Consider the following 22,930-nt stretch of genomic DNA (forward strand, 5'->3'; position numbering starts at 1 on the left):
TCCACAGTAGTCATAAATTCATAGCATAGAGGATCATAACTAGAAAATTCAATATTTTTAGCATACCATTTCATTCCTAGATTCTTCAAATACAAACCAACTTGCCGCTCAAGATTCAAATCAGTAATCAACTCCCAATCCAAGTAATGCGGAGGAGTAATATAGTTCGAGTTAAATTTCTTAAAAATTTCTCCCTCTAATTCGCTTTGCAATTCAAATGGACATTCATACCTTTCGCTCAAAGTAAGCTCCCCTCTACCGACGTTTGCGTTCTTCGTTCGGACCATTATATCGTTGAAGGTGATTTTAGAGGGTAGTGGTATGGAAGAATTGTAGTTGAAGGTGATTTTTTTTGGGGGAAGAATTGTATGGAAGAATTGTAGTTCTGGAGCGGCGCTGGAGAGGAGAAGAATGAAAAAAATTAGGGCACCAGCGCTCGCTGGCCCTTTATATAGTGGTTATTTGGTCCCAGCGCTCGCTGGGTTTCCAGCGGTGCTGGGACTCAGCGGGCGTTGGCATCATGGATTTCAATTCCAGAATTATCCCCCAAATTCTTCGAAAATCAGTGAAAATCGGGGTGAAATCCAACCACGAATTCTTTGAAAGTCGTCTGGAATCTATGTGAATTCCATAGAATTTAAAATCCATGGACTTTTTAAAGTCTGTGGAAATCCACAACGAATACACACCCCTAAGTATCCTACTAAGAAAAATGAATTTGTTCTATGAATAAATACTTTGATTTTAAAAATCCATAGTAAAATGATGCATAACTTTCTATTTTATCCTTCCAAGGACATCTCCAATGCCCAACCCTAATATATTAACTTTAGCACTAAAATAGCCTATGATTTTAGTTTCATCTTCAGTTGTTTGCTATATTGTAAAAAAGAATAATTCAAAAAATACTTTTCAATAAATCTATTTTTATTAATAAATGAAATTTAATGTAATGCAAAATAAACACTAATAATAATAATAACGATAATAATAATAATAAAGAAAAAAAATAGGGCAATGAACACTGTCACTATATTAATAGCGGGACACTATTAATTGCACTAAAATAGCTCAGGGTTGGATCGATTTGAAATTTTGGGATAATTAAAAGTGAAATTTGGGACCCATGATATTTGATTATTTTTATTATTAAGTTAATTTTGTTTATTTTTTATCTCATTAAAAAATTGAGATTGAAGAAATTATAATTTAAAAATAAAAATACTCAATAATTTATTTTATTGATCATGCAAAGCAAATGTGTCCTTATTTAATCATATCCGTATTCAAAGATGGAGAAAGTATTTTTGAGGTATGAGATCACTCATTGGATCGTGACTCGTGAGTGGAGAGGCAACACCCTAGTCTAGCCAAAACCTTTTAGTCATAAGAAATTCTAGCCATACAAATAAAAATATGGAAATAATAGCATTTCTGACTAAAATACTCTTTTAGTGTGTAACAATATAAAATATACTATTACACACTTTTAGAAATGAAAAAAAGTGTGTAATAGTGTATTTTACACTGTTACACACTTTTTCGTAACCACACTTTTACATTATTACACACTTTTGTGAAAAAGTGTGTAACAGTGTAAAATACACTGTTGCACACTTTTCGCAGTTACACACTTTTGCGAAAAAGTGTGTAACAGTATTAAGGGTATAATTGTACATTTACGTTAGAAAATGCTAGTTTTTCCATATTTTTATTTGGGTGGACATTTTTTCCTTTTCTTATACAAGAACGGCTAATTGAGCCCATTAACTCGTGGATTTAATGGTAAATGCCACAGTCAAAGTCTGCAATTACTTTCTTCAACTAATTTAATAATCTCAATTTTCTCTCACTATTAAAAGTAAAAAAAAATTAATTACATATTATGAATTTGTCTGAAATCTATTTTCTTCACGATCTTTAGAAAATCTATTTTTTATTAAATACTTGATATTTATTTAATTTTCCACAATTTTTTTATGACCGAAAAAAATGACATAGCAGTGACGTGGATTTAATTTTACACGTAACACTGACGTGGAATAAATATGAATTTTAAATTACACATATAATATTAAATAATAATAAAAAAATCATAATTTCTTTTAATTTCTCATTTTTATTTCAGGCAAAAGGAAATCAAAGATTGCTTTTGCTGCTAGAAAAAAACGATTGCTTTCCTTTCCACCACCTCTATCTGAAGGGTTCCTCTCCAGATCAAAATTCGATTGTTGGCGCTGATTGTTTCCAGACTCCGTGGTTCCAGTCTTTCAAAGTGCTTCGATTGTTGGCGTTGGTGCTTCGCCCATTAGTGGCGATGATTTAGCTACAATCGAAAATCAGTTCCATTACCTCAACAATTTAGCCAAAATCGAAAATCACTATATCACCTCAACAATTCAGCAAAAATCGAAAACATATATATACATACCGCTCGGTGACGATACAGTAGAAAGCGCGTCCCAGATTCTTCGTTGTTTTTGAAGTTTCAACCTTTGGTATTTGTTTACACATACAAACAATGAAATTAGAGAGAGAACCAAAAGATAAGGAAGAAATCTTGTAGATTGAAGAAGAAGGAAACGAAAAAGAAGAAAAGGGAAAATGAAAGAATGAGGGATACTGCTTTTTCTTTTTTCTGATATGGACTATGCTTTTAATTTAGGAACTAGGGTTTTAATGTTTACACTGAATGCAGCGTTTCATTTATAGGAATAGCGTGTGCCGACGAGCCACATCAGCGCCACGTTGATTCCGATTTGAGGGGGAAAGAATCGTTGAGAAATTGAACAAATGTCAAAATATTTTATAAAAATGAAATTTTTAAAGATTGTGGGAAAAATAGATTTCGGGCAAAGTTCGTGATATATATTATATATATGCAATTAATCCTAACAAAAAATGACAAATAAAAGAACATTACAATTTAAGATTCACAAAACCAATCTCAACTAAGTTGCAATCATTAAGGTTATTTAAAACACAACTTGCAGCTATGCAATTGTTGAAATAGACGACGAAGAAGCACTCTCAAAAATAAAGAATTTATTTTGACTATATCATAAAAACAACTTTAGAAAAATATCGAAAATAATGGAAAATATATTTAAAAGAGATCCGATGTAATTTATAACTTAGAAGTCGACGAATTCGAGAAGTCGTCTAATCTGACATTGGTAAATATGAATTCCGGAACAAAATTCAAGTTAATGTATAATCCTGAAAGAAAGGAAAAAGAGAAAGAAAAAAAAAAGAAGCCAAGCATAGAAAATATATTGAATGATAAGCATTAATTCTAAGATAATAGGTGTATCTAAAACTTATCCAATTGGAGAAAATATTAGAATTTAATTCAAAATGGACATGTAACTAATTTTCCCAACTACAAGATATCATACGTACACAATTTCTCTTTTTATCTAACCACACTATGAAAAAAATGGTGTTAACAATGGAAATTATGATCACCTTGAGTTCGAGTCCATCATCGTGCGATTTTTAAATTTATTTATTTATTTATTTATTTTATAAAAAATATCTAAATTCGAGTTCACTATTGTACTATCTTTAAATTTATTTATTTACTTGTATAATTTATCCAAAAAATATATATATATATATCGACAAGTGGAGTTTTGTCGTTATCTCCCATCTTTAATCTTACGTTTTTTGTAGTAAGTGAAATTTATTTGTACCAACTATCTTAAAGTGTTTTTGGAAACGTGCATGAATATTAGTTTGCAAATTGCAATTTATATATGAGAGGTAAGTTAGATTAGGGAATTTCTTTTATACGATGGATTCAATCTGAAAAACCTTTTCTATTCCCTTGCTTCGCCAGAAGTATGGTATTTTTATTATTTTAGTCTATTCAAAATAAGTGTAACGTTTTTATTCTAATACACATATTCTTATTTTTCAATTACATTAAACATAATATTTATCAAAAATCTCAACACTTAATTTTTTTGTGGGATCCTAATAGAGCACTCCCAGCAGAAATCCTAAAATTATTGCTCCTATATTCCTCCCTAAAGCTTTCCTATTTAATTTTAAGATCTCGATTTTATAAAAGCATACACCAGATCTCCTATTTTCTACATAAAAATAATAATTATGTGTGGACCTACTAATTATAAGCTTAAAATAAATTTAAGATGAGTGTAAATTTAAGATTGAATTTAGGTAGGTGTAAATATTTTTGTGGGCTCCAGTCAATTTAGGGGATCTGCTGAATGCATTTTTTATCTCATTTTCAATTATTTTAGCCTAAATTTAGAGTTAGTGATGCATTTAGGTGATCTGCTGGGAGTGCTCTAATACCTTTTGTGAAACTCTTTATCCGTTCAAAACACATCTTTCGATATTTCATTGAATGTATATCCTCTAAATCACACCATATTTTAATTGGACAGATGAAGTATATATTTTATTTGGTGTTTCGAAACAAATGCTAATTTCGAACATCAACTGAAGGAACACATATAAGATTCAAAACATATAAGTTTGAAATTGTACACAATATTATTAAGGCTTGTTTGATACGTGGTATGGGATAATATGCACTATATTTGATTGACATATCTTTTACTATATGTCATATTAATATTATGTTTGGAAGAATGCATTAAAATATCTATAAAATATAATATGTTGTTTGGTATGATATATTAAAACTATATAATGTTAATAATAATTATAATTACAATTTGTATTACGTATATTACATTCGTAGATGGTATACATATACGAACTTTTAATTTATAAACGATTGTGTATTTTGTACTTCCTCCGTCCCATTATTTATGGCTTTTATTCCTTTTTTAGTCGTCCCACATAACATGGCATGTTTCCTCTTTTTGACACAATTAAAACTTAATTACACTAACTATTTACACCTAAACCCTATTTTGTTTTCATTCTCTCTTTCTTCTCCACCGCCTCCATTTCTTCTCCCACATTTCTTCTCTCACATTTCTTCTCCACCGCCTCCCTAGGTCGGACGGCGAGCAGCCGCAAGCACCAGGCACGCCACCAACCACCTCATGATCTCACTAGCACCATCCCCCTCTTCTTTCTCCCGATTCCATGGAACCCCTAAATCTCCAATTTTTTTTAAAATTAAAAATCTCAAGCTTTTTGCTTACCTCTCACCCGCCGTCGCCATCCTACAGCGAAGTTGCCGCCACCAGCCAACGTCGACAACCACAACAGACGTGCCGACACCTTCTCCATTCTATCATGCTAAGACCAATTGCTACAAGAGGCTGTCGCCGATCTTTCTCTCAACTCTGGCTGATGGCCAATATTAGAAATCGTCATCGCCTGGTCTGCCTCCTCCACCCTCCACTTGCGCACCACCTCCACCGCCTCCACGACCTCCACCCTCACGATTCCTCGAGTAATTTTGAAACCCACGAGTAATTGTAGTATATGTTGAGATTTTCTGCTGAAGATTCATAGGATTTGTAAAAGAAATCAGTAGATTATTGTAATTTTTGTTGTGGTTTTATGCTTGAGTGTTCCATGTTTTGCTGAGGTTTCCGCCGTTGTCTCCAGTTTAATTTTTGTAATTTTGTTCTTAGTTTCTGCGTGAGATTCATAGGATTTGCGAAGATTGTTGGTTTAATTTACAATTTGTGGAATACTTGGGAAAATCATATGACATTTGTCGAATACTTGGGAATAATTGAAATATTTGTTGGTTTAATTTGTAGTTTTTGATCTCCTTAAAAAATTCATTAAACTCTTCCATTCCCCTAATTTTAGTGCCATGAATAACGGACGGAGGGAGTATAATTTTGGGTTAATTGCCCCTAAATACACCACATTTCCTTGAATTCTACAATTGCACATCACCTTTAAAATCCGCCCCTAAATACACCTCATTTCCTTGAATTCTACAATTGCACATCACCTTTAAATCCGCCCCAAAATACATCACCTATATATTTTTTCTGTTTTTGCACATGACTAAAAAATCCTCAAGAAATAAATTAAAGTGTTAATTTATAAATTTAAATATCTTTTTAGCAGCGGAAATATAATAAAATAAAATTCTTTATAAAGTTTAAAATCATATATATATATATATATAAGTATTTTCGTAAAGAAATAAATTCTCTAATAAATTTTTAGAAAGAACTTGAATTAAAAAAATAAACAAGTCATGACATTAAGAAAATAAAATGAAACTTTTATTTTAATAAATTTCACACGAATTCGATATAATTTGGAATTTAGAGTTACAATAATCAAAAGTACCACATGAATAATATAATGAGTTTGAAAGAAACATTTTTTTTAAAGAGGTTCGACGCGCCCATTCGACTCTCTACGCGCCTCCAATGTCATTTACCTGAAATATTAAATATGGGATAAGCATACATAGTATACTTAGTGTGGGAACATGCAATTATTGTCTACGTTAATAAAATGGTAACACATACGATCATATCATTCAAAACGACACAGTTTTGCCAATCTGGAAGCCACGTCATTTAAAGTGGTAACACGCTAATCTAATTAAAGTGTTAGATATAAATTTAAATATCGTTTTAGCAGCGGAAATATAATAAAATAAAATTCTGTATAAAAATAAATAAAGAATTTTATTTTATTATATTTCCGCTGCTAAAAAGATATTTAAATTTATAAATTAACACTTTAATTTATTTCTTGAGGATTTTTTAGTCATGTGCAAAAACAGAAAAAATATAAAGGTGATGTATTTTGGGGCGGATTTAAAGGTGATGTGCAATTGTAGAATTCAAGGAAATGTGGTGTATTGAGGGGCGAATTTTAAGGGTGATGTGCAATTGTAGAATTCAAGGAAAAGTGATGTATTTAGGGGCAATTAACTCTATAATTTTTTATCAAATAAAATATTAAAATATCATAGATATATTATAGGCCATAGTTACTTAACAAGGGGTCCTTATATATAGCAGTATAGTACAATACAACTTGATTGATGGGCAGTTTAAGAGTTAATTCTTGAGGCATATGCTGTACTTGCACTGATATCACTTGTCTTAAAGAGGATGTGACCACTCTTATACTTATTTACCACTTCTAAACAACTTTTTACCTCCCATATTTCACAAAATTGGACAGAGCCCAATTTTGGGGTTGTGCATCACATAATCAAATTAAGACATTTCATTTGTCAGAAGTTAGAAGAAAAAGTATGCACAGTCTTATTTAATACCTTTAATACGCTGCTCTCGAAGGGAAATGACCTAATAACTTATGCTCCTGGTTTGTTTATTTGTTTTGTGTCCATACTAATTGTAAAGATAATGTTAAGATGGATTCGAACTATGATCATTGACCTTAGACATGAATTACTTTATTGTTAGGGTCAACATACACAATAAATTTATAAATTGAAAAAAAGTTGTGTCCATACTATTAGTTCAATGAAGAATATTTATTTGTAAAATGGTGTTTTTGAATGCACTCCAAAAATTATCTTTACTGAATTGAAATATTATTGAAAAGAAAAATTAATTCATTAATGACACCTACGTGTGAGTAATTTTTTCACTTTTGTGTGAATAGTAGTATTGTCTGTGTGCGGATTGTTTTCCAATCTTTGTATGGTATAGAGGTCCCGCCTGCATGCATGTTGCTTATTTGATTATATAATAATAGATACCTATTCAAAAAAAAAATATAGGAGTGATCGAGCCTCATCAAAATCTTATCGGTTAAAATCCAATGAAAAAAAAGCACTGACAAAGAAAAAGAGTACATGTCTATTACCAAAAAAAACGAGAAAAATAATACAACGGGCGAAGACCAAAAGACAAATGAGTAGCTGATAAGACAACTCACTCGGAAAAGAGAACAAAACCAATGAAATCATATCGAATTAGAACTAGGATCTAGCGCACCAAGAACCTGAAAAAGTTCCAATTTGATCACTCCAAACCCAAACCACTGGAGCACGAAACACAAGTCTTGCCTCTGAGCGAAGGCTGAAACCAAACTAAAAAAATTCCTCAAGAAGAAAAAAAAGCACAAAGAACAAACTAGAAGAGAGGATACACAAAGTACCAATTGTAAGAGCCATGCAAAGGGAGAAGAGGCTGCAAAGCAAAATCAGAAAAAGCACCAAATCCACAAGCAAACCCAGCACTCTGCCCAGCAGCCAACTATTCGATGAAAAGCTCAAGAGAAATTCGAGCTAAAGACAAAGCCTCAAACCGCGTGAGTAGAAGAAGAGCCTTTGGAAAACACAGAAGATCACCCAACAAACACGAACAATCCGGGTTTAATTGCACCGAATTTGGGACATCGGGGCCTTGATTGATCCAATGTCGAGTATAGGGGGCTTAACGTCATAGGGGTATCCATGTTAGAGGTGTAATTGCTACTTAAACCCTTTAAGTAATTTATTAAATAATTTAAGTTGAAAATGGTTATTAGTACATAAATATATTAATGTTGGATCAATTCTAATTTTTATCATGAATTTTTAATGTATTAAAAAATACATCAATTTATTGATTATAGTAATTTTAACATAAATTTGATTTTCACTGATGTGGACAAACTAAATGTTTACAAAAATGACATCGTGAACACATCATTATTTTTTTATTAATTTTTTTTAATTCAAATTAAGTAAATCGTGAGAGATGACCGTTTTAAAAAAATGAGTTTATAGTTGTAAAATGTCTTCTTTTACAAATACATCAAATTCTTCTCGGGCTCCGAATACAATGTGTTTGCAAAAGAATCTGTGTTTTAAGACCCGAATTTTGATTTTATATCTGATTATACGATACATGTAGCCTCTAGGCAGTTTGTAGGCACAAATACAAAAACCACTATATAATTTACAAGTCAATTTTTATTTTTTTACATAATTTAGAAAACCTATTATACGCGAATATTGCACACACGTTCAATTACCTATTATTTTGGCCACAATTGATATAATGTGGGATAGTGCCCAATATAGGAGTATCGACTTTCTTGGCTAAGCTTATACGCTTGATAAAGCGACGGGTAACATCATTCCTCATTTATCAGATGCATAAAGTCTCGATACAATAATGAAAAAGGAGGAGGAAAAAAAAAAGGAAGATGTAATTTAAATAAAAAGAAAAAAAGCAAGCAAGGGGCATTTATGTAATTAAGAAGCTCAATGGTTGGTAAAAATTGATATTTCCACAGTAGAACGTGGCAGTTGAAAAAAGTTGAGCGGGTGCAACAACCGCGTAATTCATGGGGAAAGGCGAGGCTATTTTGGGGAAATCAGCACAAAGCATTGAAAACGCGTCACCTCGTACAGACGTGGCGACGTGTGGCTGCGATCAGGAGCTGAACATGGCTAATCGGCTGACACGTACCCCCTCAACGGGGATGGGATTGTTCTCGCCACGTCGGATGCCAGCGTGGCGGACCCCCCGCTTTTTTAAAAGTCCCCCCCACCCCTCAAGCGCCTGCTATTCCTAGCAGCTGCTCCTTCACACTACACTAAACCATCACGCTCCATTTCTCTCCCCACCTATTCACACACTCACCGTGTTTGTGCGTGCGTCAGATATTTTTTTCTCTTTCTCGCCGGAAATGAAGATTCCGGCTTCTGATGATCGGATTCCAGGCTGCCGGAGAACTGATGTCATGTTGTTAGTTCCTTTTTCTCCACTTCTGATTTTGAATGTTGACGTTCGCCCGTAATTGAAAACCCAAAGCAAAGGCGAAGGTTTTTTTTTTTTTTACGTAGCACAGTTTACAAGTTATTCCATGCTTTGTCTCTGGTATATGATCAAGGGAAGAATTATTAGAATCGTAAGGAAATTATGACCTGATTGTTAAAAGTATCATAGATTTTCGGCCAAATTCTCGGTTTTTGTTCCGATCTAATTTGGTCTATGAGTTTTAAGATCTCTTTTTTTTGGAAGATCGTCTAATTTTCGCCTTTATCGCCGACTGTTTTTGTGCGATCGGTTTGTCTAGTGCCGTTGAGTTTAATGAGTAGGTGATCGTTGTTTCCGTAGCCAGTTTTCTTTCTTTCATCTAGAATGCCTGGAAAATTAGGAGTTACCTAGAAATTGAAGTCTTCAACGTTGACTGCGCGGAGAAATGGAGCCTGAAAACTAGCGGCGTCGAAATTGTGATCATTTATTAGTGGACGACTGAAATTAATGCCTCAAACCATGAAAATTCAACCGATCGATTTCAACGAGGCGGAGGAACCGACGGCGAAATGTGAGGCAGTTGCGAAGCCAGTATTTAGGTCGAGGTTCAAGTGGCTTTTCGAGAGGCCGTTCTCCAGAGCTCCGGTGACGGAAAAGCCAGCCGGCGCCGCTGAGCCGCTGACTAACAAGGACGGATTGGAGGAGTTTGAGCCTAGCTCGGTTTGCCTTGCGAAGATGGTCCAGAATTTTATGGAGGAAAACAACGAGAAGCAGCAGCACAAGTGTGGAAGGAACAGATGCACTTGCTTCAATGGAAACTGCACGGACAGCTCCGATGACGAACCAGACTCGTGCAATTCCTCTTTCTCCCAGGCTTGTGATACACTTAAGGTACTCTCTCTCTCTCTTCAATTGCACATGCAATGTGATTTTGTGGTCCATAATTTGACAGAGTTCTTGATGTTCATCTTCTTGTCCGTATTATGTTATCTGATGGATTTTCCGGAAAAATCCGAATGTTTAAGCAGAGTTTGGTGCCCTGTGTTTGTGTATCCGAAAAGAATTTGCTAGCAGACACTGCGAAAATCGTTGAACGACACAAGATCAACAAACGCAAAGATGGATTCTGCAGAAAAATCGTGGCAGATGGTCTAATAGCCCTTGGATACGACGCTGCAATCTGCAAATCGAAATGGGAAAAATCCCCTTCTTTCCTCGCTGGTAAAACACCTTCTAATCGATCTCCAAAATCGGCCTCTTTCTCTCAATCTCTGTAAATTCACGACCCTTATTCCAACAGGAGAATACGAGTACGTGGACGTGATAATCGAAGGGGAAAGACTGATCATCGACATAGATTTCAGATCGGAGTTCGCCATCGCAAGGCCAACCAAATCATATAAACTACTCCTCCAAACACTGCCCAACATATTCATCGGCAAATCCGACCGCCTCGAGAAGATAATCGGAATCGTCTCCGACGCCGTGAAGCAGAGCCTAAAGAAGAAAGGCATGCCCGTCCCTCCATGGCGCAAAGCCGATTACGTGAAATCGAAATGGCTCTCAGCCTCCACCCGATGCGGATGCGCCACAGAAACTCAGGTGAGCAGTGAGAGAGAGGAGGCTGGCGAATTGGAGGTGATGCTAGGTGGAAAGTCCTCCCCTTCCCCTGATGAAGGTGAATCTCTGTTTGTTTTCTCTAACAGTAACAGTAGCAGCGGCAGCCTATCTGACGACGCCGAGGCTGCGACGCCACAGCTGAAAAAGTGGGAGCTGCCCCTACCCCTAATTAGGCCTAAAACTTCTACTAACAAAGGAGTGAAGATGGTGACCGGTTTAGCTTCAGTAATTGACGATAAAGCATAAAAATTTTGGTCCTATTTTTGTTGTTAATCAATCAGAGTGATGCTATCTTACATGACATCACCATTTTCTGGTATATCTTTGTAATCCCTTCGCCTTTTATGTAAGGGTACTGATAATTGTAGCAGATAGACAGGCTAATACTAGTACTACTAATTAATAGTATCAATAAATAAATGATCTTTGGCTTCATTTCATTGCTAGGAGGAGGTGCTACTTTTGTATTTTGATTATTTTTCTTAATTTTGTGGTACTAATAATATGTTCTTAGAGTTGCAGTTGGTGCGGAAAGGCGTAAGCTATCTGCTTTTGTTTGTTTGTTGAGGAAGAGAGCGGTGGCAAAGTATATTTGGGGAATTGGGAGCTTTTCACTTATTCGAAGTGCCCTGATTTCTGTGCACATTTGTCGCATTATAATCATTGCTTCCTTCAGTTCTAACTGCTGATTTTTGCTTAAAATATTAATCGCTCTCTCCCCCAAAAATATGTCAAATTTGTTATTTTTAATATTCGTAAAAGAAAAAATACTTTCACGATATCGTTTTTATTTTGTTATCTTCATTCGTTCATAATATTATTTTCATTGAGAACACTAGAATTCACAAATTTAATTCATAATAATAATAAAACTTAAACTTCACTTGTAGTAATATTCATTGCTACCACTCACAAAATAAAATTGATATAATGGATATAGAGAGTATTGTTTTAAAAATATTCGTTATTTATAAAAAGAAAATATCTCATATAAATGAGTGTGGTTGTGATCGTGTGCGATTACTATTTATTCGGTGGACTTTGCCTTACCCTTCTATTTTATCTTTCCATCACTTCATATTTTTGTTATTATGATTGAGGTGGTGTTTCTTTTGTCGTGCATTTATTTTTGTATTTTTAACTTTATTTACATACATTATCTATCAGAAATCAATGCTCAAAAATATTCAAGATTTTTTGTAAGTCTTTTTTTTAGACGAAAGAAGAGCTCTATTATGAAATATAGGATCGTACAATATCTTGGAGTCAAGATGGAAAATCACAACTCCAAATCATTACATTCGTGGAAACGCTACCATAAGCGGCCAACTCATGTGTCGCCCTATTCGCTTCCCGATAATCACCTTTTGTCGAGCTTGTTCGAAGGCTTCTCATAAATCATCACACAAAGAATCCGAGCCCTTGAAAGCATCATGTAGAACATGAACATCAAGAAGCGAGTCCGTAAAAACCTCCACCAGGTCGAGGTCATGCTCGAGGCAAAATTCGACCTTTTGTAAGTCTTAACAATACCATTTTTATGGGATTAGTTATTCATTTAATATTAACCTTTCAAACTTTTAGTAAAATTTGTGTTATCTAAATCATACTTCCCACGTTCCGCTTCAGTTGGCTTGATTTTTTTGGGGTTATCTCATTCGATTTTATTTTTTGAGCAATTAATTTTCACTACAACAAATAGGGACTTATATTTATTAAAGAGAATCTGTATATCTTTCTTTGCGATACACATGTCGCAATATATTTTATTATTTTAAAATTTTAAATTATGTAAAAATGTCAAAATATCATTATTTATGGGTAGATTAATTGATAAACAAAAAATATGTTAATTTAGATATTAGTATTTAATTTAAAATAATGTATAATAATAATATTATTAACTTAATGAGTACGATATTAAATTTAATGAGTATTGTATAATAATAATAATAATTAAATATATGTAATAATACTTGAATTTATCGATTGTAAAATAAATTATTTAAGTCAATCTCATTTTGAATAAATAACACTAAACCATCAATATAATAAAATTAATAGCTTTCATTCAATATAATAATTTTGAGCTCCTGGTAATTTCGACCTTTTACTTTATTTTAAATATACAATCAAGTGTTTTTTCGACCTTTTACTTTAATTTAAATATACAATCAAGTGTTTTATAAAAATAGACATTTTTAGTTCGAAGTTATAAATATGAATATTTTTCATCATTAACACTTTATTAATCATCTACTATCTTGAATACGTAAATGTCGGGAAAAAGGGTAAATTTTATTCGGAAATGCCTTACCTGATAATTGCATCCATAGATATATATTATCATTGCAATTGTGAATTACTAGTATAATTTATTTTATTGGATTTTATTATTAATTTTATCTGTACATTTATTTCTTAATATCGATTTTCAATGTGTTCACCAATTTGGTTTGGTCAAATTAGTAGGGATGTCAATTTAGCTCGAAATATATGAGTTGATCCGATTAATCCGCCAATTCGAGAGGGTTAAGGTTATAAATTTTCAACTCGATAAAAATTACAATCTGAAGAGCCTGTAACCGAATAACCCCAATTCAATAGGGTCGATTCGAAATTAACCTAAAGCCCTATAGGGTTGACCCGAAAATAATACGTTCTCTTGATTATATGAAAATTTTCTTGTTATTTGATTTTTAACTTCATTACTTTGCTTATGAAAATTAGTATAATAAGATGATACTCATCATTCACTTCTCTGTATTTTTAATCCAGTACTTAACGTAGAATATTTAGATGTAAAAATTAAAAAATGATAGTACTTATTTAATAAAAATATTGCATATTTATATCTCTAACACTTGCATATTAATTATTCTGTAAGTTGATGTTGAAAATGTTACATATTTATGCATGTAATTATTTATTATAAATATAATATTGTCAAAAGAAATATATTAGTAATTTTTTTAAAATAAATTTTTGAGTCCGACTAACATGATGGGCTAGGTTGAAACTCGAACATTTAGAATTAGGGTTGGAAATTTTTAATTCAAATTTTTTTTCAACCCGATCACCCCGCACTCGAATAACCCGTAAGCCGATGAGTTGGTCTGATTGACATCCCTACAAATTAGTATGTCTGCAAAACATTGCACACTACGGGCTGCATTAGCAGATACAATTATTGTCTTTGTATTCAATCCCTAGAGCATCCACAGTGGCATACTCGATCCACCTTACCCGAGTAAGGTGGACAACGAGTAAGCCACTGTGGGTTGCTCCTTACTCGGTATTACTCGATTTTTCGAGTATGACTAAATGACTGTTTTGATATAAGTGGGGTGCCTTCACGTACTGAATTAAAAAAAAATCTTAAATTTTGAATCCAACGGCTTTTTAGCCGATTTTTCCTTTTTTTTTCCATTTTTCTTCTTATAAATATCTCTCATTTCTCTAACTACATTAACACCTTCATCCATTCTCTTTTTCTCTATTTCAATTCATTCTCCTCCTCCAAAAATGGCTGAATGGTTCAATGATATTTCGTCGTCTTCATCCGACGGGATTACCCAAGAAATCATGGATGTCATCGTGGAGTCAAAAGAAGCGGTTGCTCAATTTTTCACCCAACTGGAGCCGGAACGTGTTATTCACAACCGAACTTACGTTTATTGTGATCATGAGGCTGTTCATCTACGTCTTATGCAAGACTACTTCAACAACAATCCGATGTACAGGCCAACATTTTTTCAACTGCGTTTTCGAATGCAGAAGGAGCTATCCTTGCACATCGTCGATGCTGTGCAAGGTGAAGATGGTTACTTTCGAATGAGCCATGATGCTGCGGGCCGAGACTCTCTCACGCCTTTGCAGAAATGCATGGTGGCTATCTGCCAATTAGCCATCGTCGTTAGTGCGGATACTTTCGATGAGTATCTCAAGGTCGCTGACACAACGGGACATCTATGCCTAAAGAAATTCTGCAAAGCTGTCATCCGGGCATACGAAGCCGAGTATCTTCGATGTCCTACGGCGGCGGATGTCCAACGGCTTCATTAGATGCACGAGGTGCGACATGGATTTCCCGAAATACTCGAGAGTTTTGATTGTATACATTGGGCGTGGAAGAATTGCCCAAAGGCGTGGCATGACGCATTTACACGCGGTGATCAACGGGAGCCCACCTTGATCTTGGAAGCTATTGCATCCCACGATTTGTGGATTTGGCATGCCTTCTTCGATATCGCCGGCTCGAACAACGATATCAACATTCTGAACCAGTCGCCTCTGTTCTCCGACGTCTTGGAAGAAACGTCGTCGCCGGTGATCTTTGAGGCCCACCGACACTACTAACAGATGGGCTACTACTTGTGCGATGGCATATATCCGGAGTGGCCATCGTTCATCAAGAGTCCACCGATGGCGACCAATCCAAAGGAGGCAAGGTTCAAGAAGATGCAAGAATCGGCACGAAAGGATGTCGAACGTGCCTTTGAAGTGCTTCAAGCTCGATGGGGAATCATTCAAAGTCCGGCTCGGAATTGGTTCGTCGAGCATCTCAAGAACTTCATGATGTGATGTATTATTCTCCACGACATGATTGTGGAGAACGAAGGTGAAGGAGCTACCCATTGGAGAGATGACGACGCAGGACACGGGGCGTCTAGTAGTGACTCGACGGAGAGTGCTCGAGCAACCCCGCTTAGCTTCGAGGAATACGTGCGAAGAGATGCAATTCTCCAAGATAGGCAGATACATACTAAGCTCCAACATGATTTGATCGAGCACATTTGGGCAAGTTTTCGACCTCTAAGGCCGGAATAGTTATTTTAGGCTATGTTTTTAAATTTTTAAGTTTTATGTAAAAAAAATTATGTAATTTGTAGGTTTTTATATTTAATGCAATTTTAATTTGAAGTAAATTGTGTTATTTAAATTTGAGCAATTAAAGTTAAATGAAAAATACAAAAATTAAAACTAAAAAGATAGAGTAAGATAATAAGTCATTCCACTGTGGGCTCCTTACTCATAAGTGGTCCCTCACTCTATAGAGTAAGGAGCTTACTCAATCACTGTGGATGCTCTTAGAATCTTGGACTATTTTCATAAAAATGAATAAAACAATAGTCTTGGTTTTGGGATAAAATCGACGTTGAATTTATACGTTGTTTACAGTTTAAAGGGTCATAAGATAAGACTAGTAGTCGCCACGAAATCGTCGGTTGAAATAAGTGTTACATATGTAGAAACTAAGGAAATGAGCTCTATTATCATTATGAATTATGTAGCATATCTATTTTTCGGTGAAGAATTTGATGAAGTCTAATGTTTTTGATCTCGTGCGATGAGTCATTTCATTTGCTTCTCTCAAAGTCACGAGACTCCCAACACCACCATTTCCATAATAGTTTTTAACATTTTTAAATAGCTACTCATTTTCTTTCTTTCTTTTACATATAAAATACCGTAAATCAAAATAATCAGTGATCCCTTTTTAAAGTAGAATTGGGGATACAATTTCCTTATTGAGTTTAGCATGAAAGGTTAAATTCCGGATGCCAGACTGTTTTGTTTAGCAAGTTGCAACTGCACTAGTTGAAAATTATTTGAGATCCTCTATTAAATTTTAGTGTGACATCTTTTATTAAATTCGTGAAAAACTAATACATGATAATTTTAAGAGTTTGAAATATAAAATTTATAATTTTTCCTGTAGATTCGGATGTACGAAGAAGACGGTGTATGATTTAGACCGATTCAGTCCGATTCGATTTGGTTCGTGCCCATTCAAAAATATCATTTAAATGCATTGAAAATGTAATTTATAATATATCATTTATTTTTATATAAAGTATCATTTGATTTTATTAAAAAATATCATTTACAAAGTATCATTTTATGTAAAGATCAAAATATCATTTATTGTTAGTAAAATTATCATTTGTTTTTAGTAAAAATATCATTTACGTTGGTCGAAAACAACTAGGTGAAAAATAAATAGGCGAACAAAAAAGTGGATGGGTCGGGTCGGGTCGGGTCGGCGAGTTTGGGTAGGGTTGACCCGTTTGCATGGTGCGGATGGATATACATGAGGCTACCTCTTTAAAATTGATACTCTCTCAGTCTCAATTCAATAGGTCATGTTTTTTTATTTGGACGTTCCATTTCAATATGTCACTTCCTAAAATGGAAAAATCAATACATAATAAAAATCCTCACATTACTCATTATTAATACCAAATATCATGGCGGTTGTTCAACCTAAAGTGTACCCTCTAGATTGCTAGAAAGAGAATTGAGGCCAATCATAGAGTGTTAAGATGCCCCAAGTAGTATCCAAGAAGAAGGCTTAACAAGGTTAATGATTTATGCGTTACACACAGAAAGAAAATAAATCCTAAACATTCTATCCATAAGTTAAAGGCTTGTTTCAAGAAAATAAAAAATAAATTTAAGAAAAATACCAAAATAATTCTAAAACGAATAACGAGTGAAAAATGAGTCTAAGGTCCAAGATTATTCTTCTCGAAAGTTTAACACATTAGCAAAACATGAGCACAATTAATGAAATCTAACGACATGTTCACGTAGGAACTCAAAACAATAATTTCCATATTCATGCTTTGAGACTATGCAAACAAAATAGCTAGAAACGATTAACGATTAGACCATGCATTTTCGTTTAAGTTTAACTCCAATTAAACAATGATCCAACAATGAATTCATCTCTCAATCTCATTCCTCATTTAACAAGATAAATCATTGGTCAATTGATAATCTAAAATAGAACAATTTAATGGGGCTATTACAAATCATTCACAAAATAATTTAACTCTCGATTCAAATATCTCGAACCATAGAATGTAAATTTAGTTCATAATAATGTAGAAATAATAGCAAAAGACGAGTAGAATTAAAAGTAGAGAAAGAAAAGAAAGTAACTCTTACTAATCTAAAATGAAAATTTGTTCCAAATGCGTAAGAAAATGAAAAGATTCATAAACTAACGTGTTCCTTGAAGTTCTTGTGGTTTGCAAGTGAAAAGATAAAAGTTTGAAATGAAAAGATAGATTTAAAACTGCCAAAAACTCCTTATCTAAGGTAAAACCCCATCAAAAATTGTCAGAGTCGGCCAGGTTGATAGTGCACCGCGACTCACTCAATATTCTGTCCAATTTTTCTTCAATTAGTGAGCTCGGTTCACTGCGCATTACAGCTCGCTAGACTTCTACACCCTCTTTTGCATCATTCTGAGCTTAATTACTTCAAAATCTCAAAATGATTTAACGTCCAAATCTTCTCACTCAATAGGGCTCGGGCTCTGAAAGAGCATGGCGGCATTGGGGTTAAGGCCTTTTCTGACATCAACAACAGTTTCATGTTTCGGCTGAGCTGGTTTATTATGAATAAGAACAGCTTCGGTTACCGGCTCCTTCGTCAGAGATATCTCACTCCGTCCATGGATTAGATTTCCAAATGGGCGAGTTCTTCGGTTTGGACGGGGGTTAGAAGGACGATTCGGGAGATTGCTTCTGATACCTTCTGCACGATTGGCACTGGTGATACGATTTATTTTTGGAGAGATAATTGGCTCGGGTATCGACTGATCGACAAACTTCACATTCCGGATTTCATGATACCTTATTTCTCTCAGAACATTTCGGATTACTTTTTTGATAATAAGTGGCACCTCACTTCTAGTTTTGTGCAGTCTTTCCCGTGTATTGCTCTTGACATCATTTCCACCCCCATTCCTGGGGTTGCCAGCGATAGATCCTGGATACATTCGGGGTTCGGGGACATTACTGCTGCTTTGGCCTTTGCTCACATTCGTCCTCAGTTCCCTAAGGTAGACTGGGGCTCCTGGATTTGGGCCCCTTTTATTCCCTCTCGGAGATCTCTTTTAGTTTGGCGTACTATTGTTGGCAAGCTTCCTACCTTTGATATGAGCCGTCTTCATGGTATTCAGGGGCCTAATCGCTGCCCTTTATGCTCTGAAGCGGAAGAATCGTTGGACCACGTTCTGTTGAACTGCTCCTTCTCGACTTCCATTTGGGCGGATTTCTTTAGATGGTTCTCGATTGACCAACCTTTGCCGTCTGATGTTGGTAGCTTGGTTCGCTTTTCTATTCAACAGAAGAACATCAAGCAAATTGGTAATTTATGGAAAGTTGGGGTGATCTCTCTTCTCTGGAGTCTCTGGTCTCACCGTAACAACATCATTCACAAGGATTTGGCGCCTTCGCGTCACTTGATTATCAAGCAGGTCCGGGTTTTTATTTGTGAAGCTGCCAACAATTTCGACCTTGGTCCTATGGAGAACTCGGTTTCTGATCTTCTCATTCTTAAGAAGCTGTCCATCGCTGGGCAACCTAGGAAACCTATCTCCTATATTTACGTTGCTTGGCACCTTCCTCCGCCGTCTTGGATCAAAGCTAATACTGATGGTTCGGTTAGAGAAGGGAGAATTCACGCGGGGGGTGTTTTTAGGAATTCCTCTAATGACGTTCTGGGTTGTTATCATTTCTCGGGCGGGCATGGGGTAGCGTTTGAAGCTGAGCTTTTAGCAATTATTATTGCTATCGAAACTGCACATCGTGCCAAATGGGAGAGAGTTTGGTTTGAGTCGGATTCCTCTTACGTTGTACAGCTTCTCCAGTCACTTTCTGGGACGGTCCCTTGGAGATTCAAGCCTCGGTGGCAGCTTGCTCTCTCCAAACTTCACACTTTCACGTGGCGTATTTCTCACATCTTTCGTGAGGGCAACAGATCGGCGGATTTTTTGGCTTCTCAGGCTCGCGAGGAAGGTTTTTGGCCTCATACTATTGCTGGTTTAAATGCTTTTGTCAAGGAGGACGTCTCTTTTCCTTATTTTACTCGTTTTGCTTGATTTTTTGTTCTTTCTTTTGTTTGGGTTCGGTTGTGAGCCGGGCGGTCTAAGGGTAATGGTTCGGCCGGAATCCTTGAGGCCTCCCAACTCAGCTCAGTTTACCTTGACTCTTGACGAGTACTCTTTTTCCTCATTTGTTTTAATGAGGTTTTAACGAGGCTCGGCCCTTAGTCTGCAGCTTTGTGCTTTCAAGGGTTTTTGTTATTTCCTTTTTGCTTTTTAATAAAATCTTATTTCAGCAAAATCTTCTCTTCTAAAGCTGAAGCATCACACAATTTCACACTAAGCTCAACTTGATACATTAAGACCAAATATTTCCACAAAACCTGCAAGAAAATACGACTAAACTAATTAGAGAAAATGACACAAACAATGACGAAACATTGGTCTATACATAATGATCACTTTAAAAAATATCTTCATTTATCTCTCCTACTTTTTAGATAAATATATCCTAAAATATTACTTTTTCTGTCTTGTTTTATTGTTATTTATCCGTTTCTTAACATTGGTGCCCAAGCTTTGTGGCCTATTGAATTTGGGATGGAGGGAATATAAGAAAATACACACTCTATCATTATCAGTCCTAAACTTTTAATTATGATATATATATATATATATATATATATATATATAGATCATGTCATATAAATTAGAATTAAAAATTTTAAATGATTAAAAATAGGGTTAATTTTCGTAGATAATACCCCCCCACCCTCCCCACCTCCCGTTCACAATAAGTGTGGTGATTGGAGGGCATAGTTTAAGAAAATATTTGAAAATTTGTCTGGAATGGAGAAAGAGACCCACCAAAAATTGATTTATTAAGTAATACTCCCTCCGTCCCTGAAATGGCTTCCTCTTTGGGGACGGCACGGGTTTTAATAAAAAGTTGTAAAGTGTATTGATAATGAAGAAAAAATGATATAATTATTATTGGAAGTTGTGAAAAGTGTTATAATTAGTATTGGGAGTGGTGAAAAGTGAAAAGTAAGAATAAATAAAGTATTATTAGTGGTGGGGTAGGTTTCCAAAAATGGAAAGAAAGAAAGAGGAAGTTATTTGGGGGACGTCCCAAAATGGAAAAAGATGAAGTTATTTTAGGGACGGAGGGAGTAGTAAGTAGTTTGTGAAATGATTTTTTTTATAAATATTGTGCGTGAATGAAATATAATGTTACACAACGTATTTGAGATCGTCAATGCCCCAAGAGATATTGAATGGTTTGACAATATTAATTATGTACAGAAATATATTTTAGATAACATATATATATTTGAATGGTGTTGTAGACGATTTTGAAAGTAAAAATGTTAGACGAAGTCATTTTTTTTAATAAATAATGGACGTTTTTTATTTTTCAATGTATTGCGTATGATGATATATTAGAGGCACATTATTATTATAATTTCGTCCAAAGTCTCATTTTTGTCAAGACCGGCCATGTTTTTAAGTATATATTTGAAAAACACAACTATCGGGTAAATGTAGTGATATTTATATATGTGGCAATTGACCTTGACGATATTAACAGAACGTTATTGTAGGTATTTTAATAATTAATATCTATGGTCTGAACTCTGACCTCTAATGGTCATAGTTTCTTATATGTATTTTCAAAATTATCCTAAATATTTTTTTGCATTATAAGTTCGAATATCAAGTATTATGCTAAACATTTCCATCAAAATTGCTTGTATTATAAGATGACAAATATCTCCTCTTTTTTTTTTTTTTTTCTATTTGGACGAGAGAGAGGTTGTGATTTGATTCCTATACCTCACTTTTGAACTTTTTACATGAGGGGAGGTCATATCACTTGAATCTATACTATATTAAAACAGCAGTTTTCAATTAGAAATTGATTTCAAATCAATTTCAATGGCAATTTTGTAAATAAATTTAATTAAAGAGGGTGATTAAAAAACTGCCAACAATGTACATCCATTTCCGTTAACCCACTACTTTAGCAAATTGTATAATCTATCTTCTACTAATATGGAGTAGTATTTTATTACATGTTATTTTTGGCGAATTTAATACCATGCATGTAGCTTTTGTTATTCATAACTAAATGTAAAATTAATGATTATCAATTATGTGCTGCAATGATATACATATTTATACATAAAGCAAATTAACATTTTAAAAATATTAGTGAAGATCCAAAAAAAAAAAAAACTGAAATGGAAATATAGAAAACACAATGGAGCTCAAAATAAAATTGTTAAGGTTATAAGAAAGGGGAATTGAAAATTTTGTTTTGATATTTTTGTTTAAAAAATAATATCATACTCCATCCGTCCACAAAAAATAGTTAATTTTTGTCATTTTGGGACGTCCACAAAAATTATTCTCTTTATTATGAATATAAAGATAAATAAATTTATAAAAAAATAACACTTACTATTTAAAATTAAAATATATATGTGTTTGCTCCAAAAAATTTATAATTATATGTAGTATTAATCGCAGTTAGTTCAATATTATATTATATATTTATATATGATCTTATAATTGGTTGATTTCATTGCATGAATATTGCATCTATAATTTTGACAAATACTATATGTAGTCTTCGTCTAAATTAATAAATTATTCATTAATTATTGAATTGAGGATTATCTATATCTAATATATAAAAAAAAGTTATGACTTTTTCAAAAATATAAATTATGATTATTCTATCAATTCGTAAATGTTCGTTTTTAAAAAATAATCTTATGAAATATTCCCTTCGTCCACGAAAGAACTTCCTACC

The 22,930-nt window shown here is 34.2% G+C and overlaps 3 protein-coding genes across 3 annotated transcripts; all 3 read left to right on the forward strand.

The window, feature by feature from the left end:
• Nucleotides 1–9,455: 9,455 nt before the first annotated feature.
• Nucleotides 9,456–11,708, forward strand: LOC131016358 (uncharacterized). The gene is made up of 3 exons (XM_057945053.1): nucleotides 9,456–10,544; nucleotides 10,682–10,874; nucleotides 10,954–11,708. The coding sequence occupies exons 1-3, from the start codon at nucleotides 10,161–10,163 to the stop codon at nucleotides 11,517–11,519; spliced, it is 1,143 nt and encodes a 380-aa protein (XP_057801036.1). The 5' UTR covers nucleotides 9,456–10,160; the 3' UTR covers nucleotides 11,520–11,708.
• A 3,090-nt stretch (nucleotides 11,709–14,798) lies between these two features.
• On the forward strand, nucleotides 14,799–15,338 carry LOC131018935 (uncharacterized). Its single transcript, XM_057947619.1, has one exon. The coding sequence runs from the start codon at nucleotides 14,799–14,801 to the stop codon at nucleotides 15,336–15,338; it is 540 nt and encodes a 179-aa protein (XP_057803602.1).
• Nucleotides 15,339–18,912: 3,574 nt separating this feature from the next.
• LOC131018936 (uncharacterized) lies at nucleotides 18,913–20,169 on the forward strand. The gene has a single exon (XM_057947620.1). The coding sequence runs from the start codon at nucleotides 18,913–18,915 to the stop codon at nucleotides 20,167–20,169; it is 1,257 nt and encodes a 418-aa protein (XP_057803603.1).
• The last annotated feature ends 2,761 nt before the right edge of the window (nucleotides 20,170–22,930 follow it).

This window comes from Salvia miltiorrhiza, chromosome 3, assembly GCF_028751815.1.
Source record: "Salvia miltiorrhiza cultivar Shanhuang (shh) chromosome 3, IMPLAD_Smil_shh, whole genome shotgun sequence".
Taxonomy (NCBI): Eukaryota; Viridiplantae; Streptophyta; class Magnoliopsida; order Lamiales; family Lamiaceae; genus Salvia; species Salvia miltiorrhiza.